General features: G+C 35.8%; 1 protein-coding gene across 9 annotated transcripts in view; it reads left to right on the top strand.

Annotated features, from left to right (window-relative positions):
- Positions 1–10,294, top strand: part of DROSHA (drosha ribonuclease III) — a 112,697-nt gene extending 102,403 nt beyond the window's left edge. For 7 of the 9 annotated variants that reach the window (XM_078153330.1, XM_078153329.1, XM_020995794.2 and 4 more), the window contains 4 exons: positions 3,050–3,142; positions 3,919–3,965; positions 7,364–7,482; positions 7,811–10,294. In XM_078153330.1, the coding sequence (XP_078009456.1) occupies positions 3,050–3,142; positions 3,919–3,965; positions 7,364–7,482; positions 7,811–7,858 (307 nt within the window). In that variant the 3' untranslated portion in view covers positions 7,859–10,294. Of the gene's footprint in view, positions 1–3,049; positions 3,143–3,918; positions 3,966–7,363; positions 7,634–7,810 lie in introns of those variants that run through there. The other 2 variants (XR_013486194.1, XM_078153331.1) reach the window with 2 other exon arrangements.
- The last annotated feature ends 3,804 nt before the right edge of the window (positions 10,295–14,098 follow it).

Below are 14,098 nucleotides of genomic sequence, written 5' to 3'. Positions count from 1 at the left end.
TTAAGATGTTTATAGGTTTGTGGGTCAGTTACTTAACCTTAGTCTTATCCCCAATCAGCCTTCATCTTCTACTTTAAAGTAGCTCTTCAGTTGCCGTTGAGACTTAGAAGAGTATGTCAAATATAACTTGTTCCTTTTTCTTCAACTATTGACATCCTCAGTGACGACAAATCTTTCTTCCTTTGGGGTGAATTTTCTTTGTGAAAAAAGAAAAAAGGCAGGGCTTTTGAATGGGTTGTTGTTTAAACTGCACAGTACTGGTTTTGGTCAAAAAAAGGTGTGATTATAAAGTAATGACTGATCTCTTTTTATGGCTCATATACAAGCTCTAAAGGAAAATCCAGAAAAATTTTGAGCAAAGACAGAAGCACTTTAAAGTGTGCCTGCTTTTTAAAAGCATTTTTTATTATTTTACTAGAACTTATATACTTAAATAGAATATATTTGTGTAGAGAGTACTCCACATTAATTTTTAATACCATAAGACCTCCAAGTGGCTTAAATAAATTCATTTCAGAACTTCATCTGTGGGTTTTAAATTGTTCTCTAAGATACTTATAGAATATCCTTTCATTTGGATATTACAAAAGATTATACTAACTGGCTAATTGACCTTTGCTTTATAAAGAAAAAGCTGAGGTACAGAGATAGAACAGCAAAATTATTTACCAATACGCTATAAATGAAATCCGGATGTCAATATCAGAAAGTTGTCCCTATGAAAGAGGGTTTGATTTATTCTGAGGATAAAGGAAAGAAACTAAGCTGTTCCTAGTGAATGTAATGATAGTACAAAGTATGACATAGGAAGTTTAAAATGTTTTCTCATTTAAGTGATGATTATGATTCCATAAAAGCAAGCTGGTAAAGCTGCATTTGGAGTGTAGGGATCTGGGTTAATATCCCTACACTGCAGCTATTGTCTGCATAACCCTGGACCTCAATTTCCTCATCTCTAAAAGAGAGAACTGGACTGGATGGTGTCTGAGGTCTCTTCTAGCTCTGAATCAGTGATCACATTTAATGGAAATATGTTGTGATAATATATGCCTTAAAGACCTTATCCATTTTTTCTTTGTTTATCCAGGGAAAGCTTGCCATTTTCATTCTCCAGCATGAATAAACACAAAGAAAATTATCCCTACTCACAAATCCCCCCGTGTTGAAAATAAAAGATATGATTCAGTTTTATCAAGATGATGAATAGAGTTTCAAGATCATTTTATATTTGTTATTTTCTTTAACTACTTTTAATTTCCTCCTTCAGTTTATCTTTTCTATTGCATTTGGAATCTGCGCTATGTCTTTTTTAGGTTTTATTTTATGTGTTGAATTGCCATTGTTTTTTTTTTCTTTAAAAAGTTATCAGATGATCAGAAGTTAAATTTTTTTGATCTTTCTGATATGTCCTGATAGTTGAAAGAACCTTAGAAGGAAGTGAAATCATACAGAAGAGGTGTAAAGTATATTACTAATGAATTCTCTTCTGCTAAAATTATGGCCTATATTTAACATTTTACAAATAGACTGAAAAAAGTAATTTTTGTTGAAAATGTAACACCTGATAGGCAAAACTCAAAAACAGCAACTATATCCTGCCTATGTCACTTAGTACTTGTGTAATCTTGTTAAATCATTTAATTTTTCTGGGCTTCATTTTCCTCATGTGTAATGAATATGTTGATCTATAATGGCCTGTCTTTGAGCTCTAAATCTGTGATCCTATGATTTTGAATTTCTTTCTTCTATTTTGCTTCCAACTTCAATTTTTTGTGTCTGCTTGTTTGGTTTAACTTTGGTTTTTTAATATATTTTGTTTTTGCTAATTTTTATTGCTATGTTTTGTCTTTATAACAACTTCGTTTCTGAATATATCTCCCCCCTTTCTTGTACCCAGTGAGCCATCTCTCTTAAAAAATAAAGCTTTTAAAAAAAACAAAAACAGCCAGGGTTTGATGGAAAAGGACATTCAATAAAACTATAACCAGTAAAGCAACCAGGTCTGAAAGTCTGTGCAGTGTTCCTCAGAATTAGTCCTCCTATCTCTGCAAAGCAGGGGAGGAAGGTACATTTGCTCATCTCTTTGTCATGGCCAACCTTGGCTGTTATAATTACTCTGCATTTAGTTTGATTTTGTTACTTCCATTTTTATTTTTGTAGTCATTGTGAATATTCTTTTCTTGGTTCTGATTACTTCATCTGGCATTATTTTATGTGTATTTGTCATATTCATTGTGTGATAATATTTCATTACATTTATGTACCATAGTTTATTCATCCATTGTCCAGTAGATGGCTATTTACTTTGTTTCCAGTTCTTTGCTACCACAAAAAGTGTTGCTGTGAATGAATATGTGATATATATGTGAATTTGCTTTCTGTCTTTGACCTTCTTGTGGCATATGCCTAGCAGTGGGATCTCTGGGTCAAAAGGTATGGCCATTTAATTATTTTCTTAGTATAATTCCAGATTACTTTCCAGGCAGGTTGGAACAATTCACAGTTCCACCAACAGAGTGTCTTTTTTCCTCCCTCATCCTTCCAACATTGACCCTTCTAATCTTTGCCAGAGTTCTGGGTGTTAGGTAAAACCTAATAGTTGTCTTGATTTGCATTTCTTTTATATTAATGATTTGGAATAATCTTTCTTATGATTCTTAATAGTTTGTAACTCTTCTTTTGAGTACTATTTGTTCATATCCTTTGACCACTTGTAATTTGGAAGTAGGTTTTTGGTTTTATATATTTATGTTATTTCCTGTGTATCTTGGATTTCAGATGGTTAAGAGAGATATTTCCTAAGATCTAGTTTGGGGGAGAAAAGCATTCCAAACAGAATTTTTCTTATTTCATATTAAAAACACTGAATGTTTGTTAATTTATTGCCCTACAAATACCTACTTTTAACCCTTACTCCTTCACCAGCACTCTTATTGCTGCCTACCCCACCCCACCTAGGTGCTGAGTAGTTGTTTGCTCTTGGAGTACTATGTAATTTCCAATTGGGAAGAGACTAGTTTACTAAAAATAATATATCTCTCTTTCTCAGGACTCTTCAGACAGTGGGGCCATCTCATGCAAGAACTTATACTGTGGCTGTGTATTTCAAAGGGGAAAGAATAGGCTGTGGTAAAGGCCCAAGGTAGGGAGAAAATAATTTTTTTTGGTTTTGGCTTTTAGATTTTGAAGACCTTTCTTTTATGTGAGAAGCCCGAAGTTAACAATTCTAGGGGTTACACAGTGTAGTCCAGGAGCACTAGCCTCGAACTCAGGTGACCTGAGTTCTAGCTTCAGTTTTCCAACTAATTTGTTTTTGACCCCAGGCAAATAGCACTTTGTCTTTTTGGGTCTCAGTTGCCTCAGTTATAAAATATGGGGATGGGATAAATATAAATGACCTCTAATCGCCTTTCCATCTTCAAGAGACCTAATTTTGATGTTTTAACTACTAAATAGATTTGGCATGCGTGATTGCAGACTAAGCTTTCTTGTTTGACATTAGACCAATGAGCCTCAACTCTGAACTAGAGAATGAAAATTGAGAATGAGAAAATGAGACCATAAATCAGTGGAGAGGATAAGTTACAATAGCAACATGCAAATTAATGGTAGATCATTTTAGAAAATATTGTACCTGCAGATGTCTGAGGTTAATAAAAGATGTAACCCTGGACTTGAGGGCTTCTATGGTCCTTTCCAGCTCTAGCTCTTTGATCCTATATAACTGTAAATTACACACACACACACACACACACACACACACACACACACACACACACTCATGCTTATATCCTATGTAACTAATTCCAAAAGCTACATATGAAAGCCATTATTGTTATTTTATAACTATACATATGTTTCCAGAAAATACTATTTAATTTTTAGATAATACTTCAACTTTTCTTTCTTTTTTGATAGTATTCAGCAAGCAGAAATGGGAGCTGCAATGGATGCCCTTGAAAAATGTAAGGTGATCCCCATATCTATTGTGTTATAAGATCACAACATGCTTAATGTTTTATAGAAAGGAAAGCAGAGAACAGAACAACAAATAGTAATATTATTGTATATTCCTACTTTTTTCTTCATAACTGTTTGTATTGAAATTGCATAAGTATGGGCTTAAAGTAGTCGGTATTAATACTAGCATGCTTTTTTAAAGCATATTCTGGATTTTTTTCTTAACGTGATCTTGTAAAAATTTGTTTTGGCCTACATAGTGTAATAATCAACCAACTTTGGTTTATATTTTCTGATTGTTACTTACATGCCTTAAGAACCTGATACAGTATAGCCATTAACTGAATCAGCTTTGCCCTGAGATAGGGTGATTGGAAGATAAAATTGATTTAATTACTCCTTCCAAAAAGGGTTTCTGAGACTACACAATGATATATTTTCCCTGTACCACAATAAACATGAGAGTTGATCCATAGATACGTAAGTATCTCCTACTCTAATTAAATATTTGTTGTTGTCCTGTCGTGAGTGACTCTTCATAACCTTATGGACCATAACATACCAGTGCTGTCGATGGGGTTTTCTTAAAGTGGTTTGCTATTTCCTGCTCCAGTGGTTTAAGGCAGATAGGTTAAATGACTTGCCCAGAGTCACACAGCTAAAATGTATCTGAGTTCTGATTTGAACTCAGGTCTTTCTGGCTCCAGAACTAATACTCTGTCCACTGAGTCACCTACCTTCTTCTAATTAAATATATAAATTTTAGATTTTTAAATTGAATTGATAAATTATAGGCCCAATTAATTTAGGTTTCAAATAGCTCAGCCTAAGTAAAGTATCTTGTGTATTAGATCTGCTTTCAGAGTATGAAGTTGCAACCCAGATTCATTAGTTGTAAAAACTTAGACTGAATGAAGCAGGACGTAAATTTTTAGAAACTGTAAGTGCCCAACCACAGGATCCTCAAACATGGAAATATTTCCTGTGATCTAAGGAAGACAGACCTGGCTTATAGACAATTGGATCCTTTTAATAGAACATCTGTTATAGTTCATGGCAGAAGATGGAAAGATAATGAACCAGACAATTTATTTTTTTTTAATTTTTTGTTAATTCCTTTTGATTTATCAACAATCACTTCCATAAGCTTTTGAGTTTTAAATTTTTCTCTCCCTTTCCAAGATGGTATGCAATCTGATATAGGCTATACATATACATTCCTGTTAAACATATTTTCACATTAGTCAAGTTGTAAGGAAGAATTAGAACCAATAAGATGAACCACAAGAAAGAGGAAACAAAACAAAACAGAAGAAAAAAATAGCAAATAATATGTTTCAATCTGCATTCAAACTCCATTGTTCTTTCTTTTGATGTGGATAGTATTTTCTGTCATGAGATTTTTGGAGAAGTCTTAGATCCTTGCATTGCTGAGAAGGGTTTAGTCTATCAAAGCTAGTCATCGTACAGTGTGGCTGTTACTGTGTACAACGTTCTCCTGGTTCTTCTCACTTCATTCAGCATCAGTCCTTACAAGGCTTTCCAGGTTTTTCTGAAGTCTGCCTGCTCATCATTTCTCATTGCACAATAGTATTCCATTACATTCATGTACCACAACTTCTTCAGCCATTCCCCAATTGATGGGTATCCTCTCAATTTCCAATTCTTTGCCACCACAAAAAGAGCTGCTATAAATATTTTTGTACATGTGGGTCTTTTTCCCATTTTTGTGATCTCTTCGGGATACAGCCCTAGAAGTGCTATTGCTGGGTCAAAGGGTTATGCACATTTTTATAGCCGTTTGGACATAGGAACTAGACAATTTAGATGGATTCAAAACAAGTTGAAGAAATGGACTCACAAAGATGTTGTTTGTGGTTCAGTGTCAGTATTCCAGGAGACCACCAGTGGAGCACCTACCGCAGTGATCTGTGCTTGGCCCTTTACTGTTTAACACTTTTAATCAGTGACTTGGATAAAGATGTAGAAGGTAGAAATATCATGTTCAGGCAACACAGAGCTGGAGGGAATAGTCAATACACTGAATAAGAGTCAGGATCCAAAAATGACAGGCTAGAAAATTGGACTGGATCTAGTAATATGAAATTCAGTAGGGATAAATGCAAATTTTATATTTGGACACAAAAAATCGGCCTCACAAGTTTAAGGTGGGCGAGACATAGTTATCCTTTTGTATGAAATAGATCTGGGAGTTTTAGTAGACCATAAGCTCAGTGTTACAAGACAGCCAAAACAGGTAATGAATACTTGGTGACATGGAGAGAGGCATAGCTTCCAGGAACAGGTTAGTGAACATTTCATTGTACTTTACTCTCATCAGATTTTATCTGAAATATTGTGCTCAATTCTTTGCCCCAGAGTTTAAGAAGCTGGATAAGCTGGAGAGTGTCTGGAGGAGGATGCTCAAGATGATGAAGGGCCTTGAGTCTGTATCATACAAAGGTCAATTGAAGAACCAGGGAAGTTTAGCCTAGAAAAGAGAAGACTTAAGAGGACAGCTGTCCCTCTGGGAGATAGCTGTCTTCAGATATTAAAGAGGTTATCATTTGGAGGAAGGATTAGATTTGTTGTGTTTGGCCCCAGAAGCAGAACCAGGAACAGTCGGTGGAAGTTGCAAAAAGACCGCTTTAGCATTAATGTCCAGGAAGACTTCCTCACAATTAGAACTGTCCCAATGTGGTATGAGATGTGGCTGGTTTCCCTTTCTTGAAGGTATTCAGGCAGAGGCTGGACAGCCACTGAAATAGAGCTATACTGTAGTATTCAGGGAAATGAACTCTATTCCTGTTTTTTTTTCCAAAAGTAAAAGATGATATTTTTTTTACTTACATCTTGATGTATTCTTTCATTTTCATGTTATTTGGCTAGTTAGTGTGAGCTTTTGTGGTCAGACTAACTAACCAAATAGCTCTTCTGCTGTTTTCTTTTCAAAAACTCCAGTTCTCCAAAGATAACAGCATGATAGTGTGAGCCATTTATTTTTTCAGAGATTTTAGTGTAGAATGTCTTTCACAATACCGTGTGTACAGCCCCACTTCAGTGTGCCCTTTAATCTTCCCTGTAAAGCACTTGTTGTTGCAAGAGTGATTTTAAAGCATGTGAGAGGGAAAATTCCCAAATTGTGCCTGTGCATTTTAACATTTCTATTTGCTTTGATGATTCTCATACTCAAAGTTAGTAGCAGATGTTAAAGTCATCTTAAAATCATGGTTGGATGATCCAGGACTTCCCAATTTGTTTGAGTGCTGAATGAATGAGAGAAAATAACAAACTAGCTTTTTTCTCCTTTCCTTACAAAAGAGAGAGGGGGAAAGCAATTTGAAGTATTCTCTGCACTGGTGGCTGCTTTTTATTAAATGTAAAATATTTCTCCTTGTGTCAGATAACTTTCCCCAGATGGCCCATCAGAAGCGGTTCATTGAACGGAAATACAGACAAGAGTTGAAAGAAATGAGGTGGGAAAGAGAGCATCAGGAGAAAGAGCCAGATGAGACTGACGAAGTAAGGAGATAAAGGAGGGCATGGAAGCAGTGGCATATTTAGTTGTTTAATAACAATGACTTTGGCCCTTGGAGATGTAACCTAGTTTCATGCAGACAATGAATGAAGTGTACCCATTGAAATAAAATACAAAGTCAAGTTGTTATCCTAAGGGCTTTTTCATCTGTTTTTGCTGTCTTTTAATTAGGAAATATTATATTTCTCTTCATTTTGAAGAATACTTTGATGACCTTGCTTATATACAATATTCTTAATTGTTTGTTCTTTTTAAGTATAGAATCCAGTAAGTATGTCCTTCCAGGAATATAACCCTATTTCTCTGTCTCAGGTGGTAACACCATACATACAAGTGAAACGTGAAGAATTAAGTCCGTGAACCAAATTTTGGTCTACAGTATGCCAGACAGCTATACTTTGGAAAACATCTGATGGACATGGAAGCCAGTTCTCTCTAAGCAGTTTGTCTTCTGTAGAAAGGAGACTCTAATAATAAGCTTAAAAGGGAGGGGGGAAAAAGACATCTGTATATTCCAGTGTCATTGGAGTGGACATATATTCTTTGAGAGTTTAGTAGGGAAAAAAGGTAGTAAAAACTGAGTTAAATAGTTTAAAAGTGATTTTGAAAATAGTGTTTTTAAGTTAACTTTATTGGTGTCTAATAAAGGTTAAAAAAGTATTTTAAGGCTCCCCTAAAAAGAAAAGATATTATTCCTGGTCCCTGTTTCCAGAGTAAAGATCCCCATTTTTCTTTATTTGTTACTTTCAAAAATGCAAAATTATAACCCTTTAGAAAATACAACAAGCTATTTTTAAAACTTGGCCCTTAATTCTGCCTATTTGTCTTTATATTTTTCATATTACAAAATCTTTGGAGAAAACACACAGCAAAGTGCCTTCTATGTTGTGGGAGGGGGTAGAAGTGGCTTATTTTTTTATGACAGTATTGAATAGAGTTCACTATAGAATATTTGAACTGGAAAGGACCTTAGAAATCAGATAGTCCAATCTCTTTATTAGACAGGTGATGAAACAGGCCCAGAGAAGTGAGTGCTGTGTGATCACCCTCCAACACCAAGATAAGACAACAGACCTGTACTCAGTTCTTTGTATCACACCAAAAATTGAATACAAGTACAGAAATTGGAATTATCCTATCCCAACCTTTGTGATGTTGGAGCATCAGAGAGTCATAAGTTTACTTAATACTACCAGACTCTTAAAGTATGCTTCTTTCCACCTTAACAAATTGTGTATATGTCTAAGTTATTGTCTACTTAAGTTCTAATGTAATGCCTCCTCCTTGACTAGAGGTGGTCCTGAGTTTTAATGGTTATGCCATCAGAGCACAGCCTCGGGCAGGTTCTACCAAGTTGTAAAGGCTTCAGTTATGAGCTGAAAGCAGGCTGTTGATCTGTTGCCTGAGGACCAGCCTAGTCAAGTTCAAGGAGGCTTATTGCCTGAAGGTTGATCTCCAGGTAATGGATATATTTTTTTTTTGCCTGGTAGCAACTTATGGGACCATCCATTATGTTACAGGAGAGTTTTGAAATTTGTCAGTGGATGGAGCACTTACACTGATAAAATCACCCATTCTATATTATATTGGCAGGTATTAGTAAGGGCTGCAGTGAATGTCAGGAATATTTTGCCAGACACCTAGGGAACAGAGTATATGTGGAGCTGCAGAAGCTTTCACTGAGTCCCTATGTATCATTGTGTCTTGAAAATAAAACCAGCCTGCTATGTGTCAAGGAATAATTCTTAGTTCTGTGTAGAACCATGTTTTCTCTAGTCCTTGTCATTTTTCTTCCTTGTACTATTTGTGACTTTTTTCAGCTTCTGTCTCTATATTGTATGCTGCTGAGATTTGGAGAAGTGTAAAAGTTTCATATCAGAATCTTCATGTGAAAAAAATGTAACATGAGATGTTCCTGATAAATGTCTGATGTCCAGGAAGTGAAAGGAATTGGTGCACATAAGTAAAGCTTGAAAGCCATTCCCCAATAGCTGTGTGCTCAAAAGAATAAAGATTAACTACCAGCAACCATTTCAAAGAATGCTTCAAATTATTTTTAATGAGGAACTGTAAATTAAAATATTTCTGAAACTTCGTACCTCACCACTTGATAAAGATGAAAATAGTGATGCTGAGGATATTATGTGGAGGAAAAAGCACTCTGAAGTAATGGTAGTATAACTGTGAATTGGTCCAACCAGCCATTCTGGGAAAGTTTGAAATCGTGATAGAAGAGTCACTGTACTCTGTATAATTTTTGACCCAGTAATCACTACTTTGCATATAGACCAAGTTGGTTAAAGACAAAAAGGAATGATCCCAGATGCACAAATAATAGTATAGCTGCAGTTTTTCTGATAGCAAAAATACTCCAATCTGGGTGCCCACAAATTGGGGAATGGCTGAACAAATTTTGTTATATTAATGTAATGAAATAACTAGAGTGCCATAAGAAATTGCAAGTATGAAAAATTCAGACAAACTTGGAATGACTTTCACGAATTGATGCAGAAGGAAAAGAAGACAATGCTTAATGACTGTACCCCAGCAGACACTGGAAGTCTGATCAGTGCAATGCAGAGTTCTGCCTGTGAAACACACCTCTCTCCAGGGATGTTATAGACCCTATATACGAAATGAGACCTGTGTTGTAAAATATGGCTGATGTGTCGTTTTGTTTTGCTTAACTATGCTTATTTGTTAGAATGGAGGGGTAAATTGGGGTGGGGGAAGGGATTATTGAGAAGTGACAGCAATGTAAAAAAAAATCAATAAAGCATCTATTTAAAATCAAAACAGTGCCAATAAGATTCTTATGTTATATAGCCAGCTGAAATTGGAAATGACAACAGAGGCCATCTATGTCAACCTGATTTAAAATACTCTACAACATCTCTGACAAGTGGTTATCCAGTCTACATTTGAGAGACCTAGTAAAGTAGGTAGGTCTCACTCTCTCAAGGTAGCCCATCTTAATAGCACTGATTGTTAGGAAATTTTCCCTTACATCAAGCCTAAATTTGGCTCTTAGTAACTTCTTTTGATTGTCCCTAGTTCTGCCCTAGAACAAGTCTAAAATTTCTTCCTAATAATAGTAACTGGCATCTATATAAGGTTTTAATATAGAATTTCACTTTATCTTCACAACAATCCTGTGAGGTAGGTTCTATTATCATCACCATTTTTCATGAGGAAACAGGCTGAGAGGTTGTGACTTGCCCAGGATCTCACAGCTTGTAAGTATCTGAGGCAGAATTAGAACTCTTAAGTCTTCCTGACCAAGGGCAGCACTATGAAATCCCTGCAAATCAAGTGAATTAATGAATAAGTGACTCTTTACTAAGGGCTTTTGTGTAAAGATCTGGGGATACTGAAAACAAAGATAATCCCTGCTCTCAAAGAGCTGACATTTTTGATGGGGAGAGACATCTATAAAAGATTTCAACTGCAAATGAGATGGGAAAATCTCATGTACTTAGAAAGGCAGCATCAAACAGATGGTAATGCCTCATGTCCTGACCTAAGTCTTCAGCCTAAACATCTCCAGGTCCTTTATGTGAGGAAAAACACAAGCTAAATGCTATTTAAATAAGCTCATTTACCAACTGGGGAGGTCAGGACTAAACATAATGTTCTACATGACCAGTAGTGGCAGCAAAACAGTAACCATAACTTCATTCTGAACATTTTCCCTCTTTTGATACAACCTAAAATCACATTAGCTTTTTTTTTTTTGCTGTCATGCCTATTATTTAGGCAGATTGAGAAAGCTATTTAAATGTCACAGCTTTTTGCAAAATAGCGGGGGGGGGGGGGGATGCAGAAATTTTACCCTGCTCCAACCTATATTTGAGTCCTATTGCTTAAAAAAAGACCAAGCCAAGAGTGGATATGAACGACTTGGTTCAGTTCACCATCACTACAAGAAAATGATTCCAAAGTTTCATTGGCATCATCTTTACCTATAAAAGAACTTTGATTTCTCAGAAAGTATTATGAGCTCAGTAAATTGAAGCAAGTTAGGAGCTGAAACAACTGAATAACTTTGATGTGGATTAACTAGTTGTGACTGCAGATAAAGTTTGTATAAGTAAGTTGACTTATTAAAAATTATTTCTAGCAGCTTCCTGTAGCAGACAGGACATTTCCATCCTGCATCAATATGGGTTTCTTTCCTCTTAGGCCATGGGGACAGAATGTTAAGTCTTCTATTAGAGAAGTTTTTTGACTTAACTTTTTGTTTTTGTTTTCCTAATACAAGCAATTATGAAAGGGGACATTATTGGAGAGGATCGTGGTGTAAAAAACTAATGCATTATTTTAACAAAAGAAAGTAAGTTTTCTCAATGCTCTCACCTTCAGAGTTGACCCTTCTTACTATTTTTAAGTCATTGTTCTGAAGTGATCCAATATTTAGTGGAACTTTGCATTCTTTTCTCAGAAAATCTTCACCATAGATGTGTGTGTGTGTGTGTGTGTGTATATATATAATATAACCTAGTAAAGTTTTACCTGTTACAGAGCATTTCATACGAATTAGCATCTCCATTTAACAGAGGAAACAAGTTCAGAGAGATGACTGGTCTAAGGTCACACAATTAGTGATAGCTGAAAATAAAATCCAGATCACCAAGCCCAGTGTGCTTTTCCATTAGAAAAAAAAATAATAATAAAATTTTTCTTTCTTTCAGCAATCTAAACAGAGCAAACCAGGAATAGATATGTGCTTTGGAGCAGAGGTGTCAAACTTAGGGCCTGCAAAATTTGTGAGTGGGTGGGCCCAAACCAGATTAAAATGTAGGAAATGTTTAACAAAATAAATAAAAATGCACCATAGATAATGTGCATTGGTGATTTTCTAGGTCAATATGAAGTCAACAGTGATCCATTTCTGTTTGAGTTTAGAGCAGAGTAGCTAGTTAATTTGCTGTTCAGAAATGGCCTTGTTTATATGGAACATTTTTATTTGTAACAAAGAAAACTGAATATATATGTATATGTCTGTGTATACATATGTGTGTGTGTGTGTGTGTGTGTGTGTGTATCTCAAACATGTGACTGAAGACAAAATGCAGCCTTTAGGAAAGAGTGATGTGTTGTTTATCTGTCCTTTTAAAACAAAATTTACCTCTGAATCTAGTCCTTCAGTCCACCTGCTTAATGACTATATGAAGTAAGGCAGGCCTTGTACCTCTCAGAACAATGTGAACACTTCTAATATGTCAATCCTGGGGTAAAAATTTGAAAACCGATTGGCTAGTGTATTTTTTTTAAGGTAATTGGGGTTAAGTGACTTGCCCAGGGTCACACAGCTAGTGTCAAGTGTTTGGTCTGAGTCTGGATTTGAACTAGAGTCCTCCTGACTTCAGGACCAGTGCTGTATCCACTGCACCACCTAGCTGCCCCTGGCTAGGGTATTTTTGAAGTGACCGTTGAAGTCTTTTTATCTGGCTGCTCCCCCTCTTCCTCTTCCTCCTCCTCCTCCTCCTCCTCCTAAAATAGCAGTATTCAATAAAGGTTTAAGGTTTGTCTTTAAGCTCCAGGCCATTTTCTAAAGTGTCTAACTGGACTGCTTTGTGTGTTTTGTAACTCACAACTAGTCATTTTCCTTTACATTCCACAAAGTAGCGTCATATGTTTCACAATGTGTTCTAGAGAGCACATTACACATAGGAGATTTTGTAGCTAGTAAACCTGTCCAAAGCCTAGGGATAGGCTGACAAGTTTAAAATTTAAATACAAAGGTGTGTGTGCTATAAATTTCTCAAGGGCTTGGCATAAAGACCATTAATGAAGATTTGAGGGGGATAGAATACAGCAGTTTCTTTAAGAGTGCCCTGCAATGCAAAAACTGCATGTATTACTAACGGTACTGACCATACTCTCACTGAAGTAGCTTTGCCTTGAAGCAGCATATTAAAACATTAAATCAGTCATTCAGCCAGTATATATTGAGGGTCATCTAAGTATTATGGTACACATCCTTATCAATAACACTATAAAATTCTCATGAGTGTGGAGGGAAAATGAGCTTCCCTCTCCTTTTCTCCCACACACCTGAATTAAGCTAGCCTAAAGTAGTAGCATAATTTCTCATTTAGTTTTTGTGTTTAGTTGGAAAAGGGCCTACAGGTAAAAAAATAAGCAGTCTGTCAAATACACCCTGGCAATTTTAGGGTGAGTGCAGTTTTTTTTTTCTGTTATTCCTGCATACGGTTTCATTTTCTGCCTCCATGATTAAATAGAAACAAGTACTCTTGCTTCAAAGGGTAGGTATTCTCCCTCTTTTTGCCTTATGCAAAGCGTTTACATTTCTCTCCTTAGATGAGGGATGAAGGAAAAGATTATAGTTGATTTAGTGGATAAGGTAGAAAGTATTCTTACACAGGTCATCAGAAAACTGGGATGTTCAAAGTGTCTCCTGGATTCACATCCTTTCAAAATGATAGCAACACCATTACTATGTGACAAAAAAGTTCCCCCATACCCATAGTATATTCTCATGTGTGTGTGTGTGTGTATATATATATATATATATATATATATATATGTGCATGTGTGTGTATACATAGACACACATTTTCTCATATGCATATATGT

Source organism: Phascolarctos cinereus, unplaced genomic scaffold (assembly GCF_003287225.1).
Source record: "Phascolarctos cinereus isolate Bilbo 61053 unplaced genomic scaffold, phaCin_HiC Scaffold_4;HRSCAF=312, whole genome shotgun sequence".
In the NCBI taxonomy this organism is placed as follows: domain Eukaryota; kingdom Metazoa; phylum Chordata; class Mammalia; order Diprotodontia; family Phascolarctidae; genus Phascolarctos; species Phascolarctos cinereus.
Note: the sequence above shows the minus strand (reverse complement) of the source record. Positions and strands in the feature narration are given on the sequence as shown.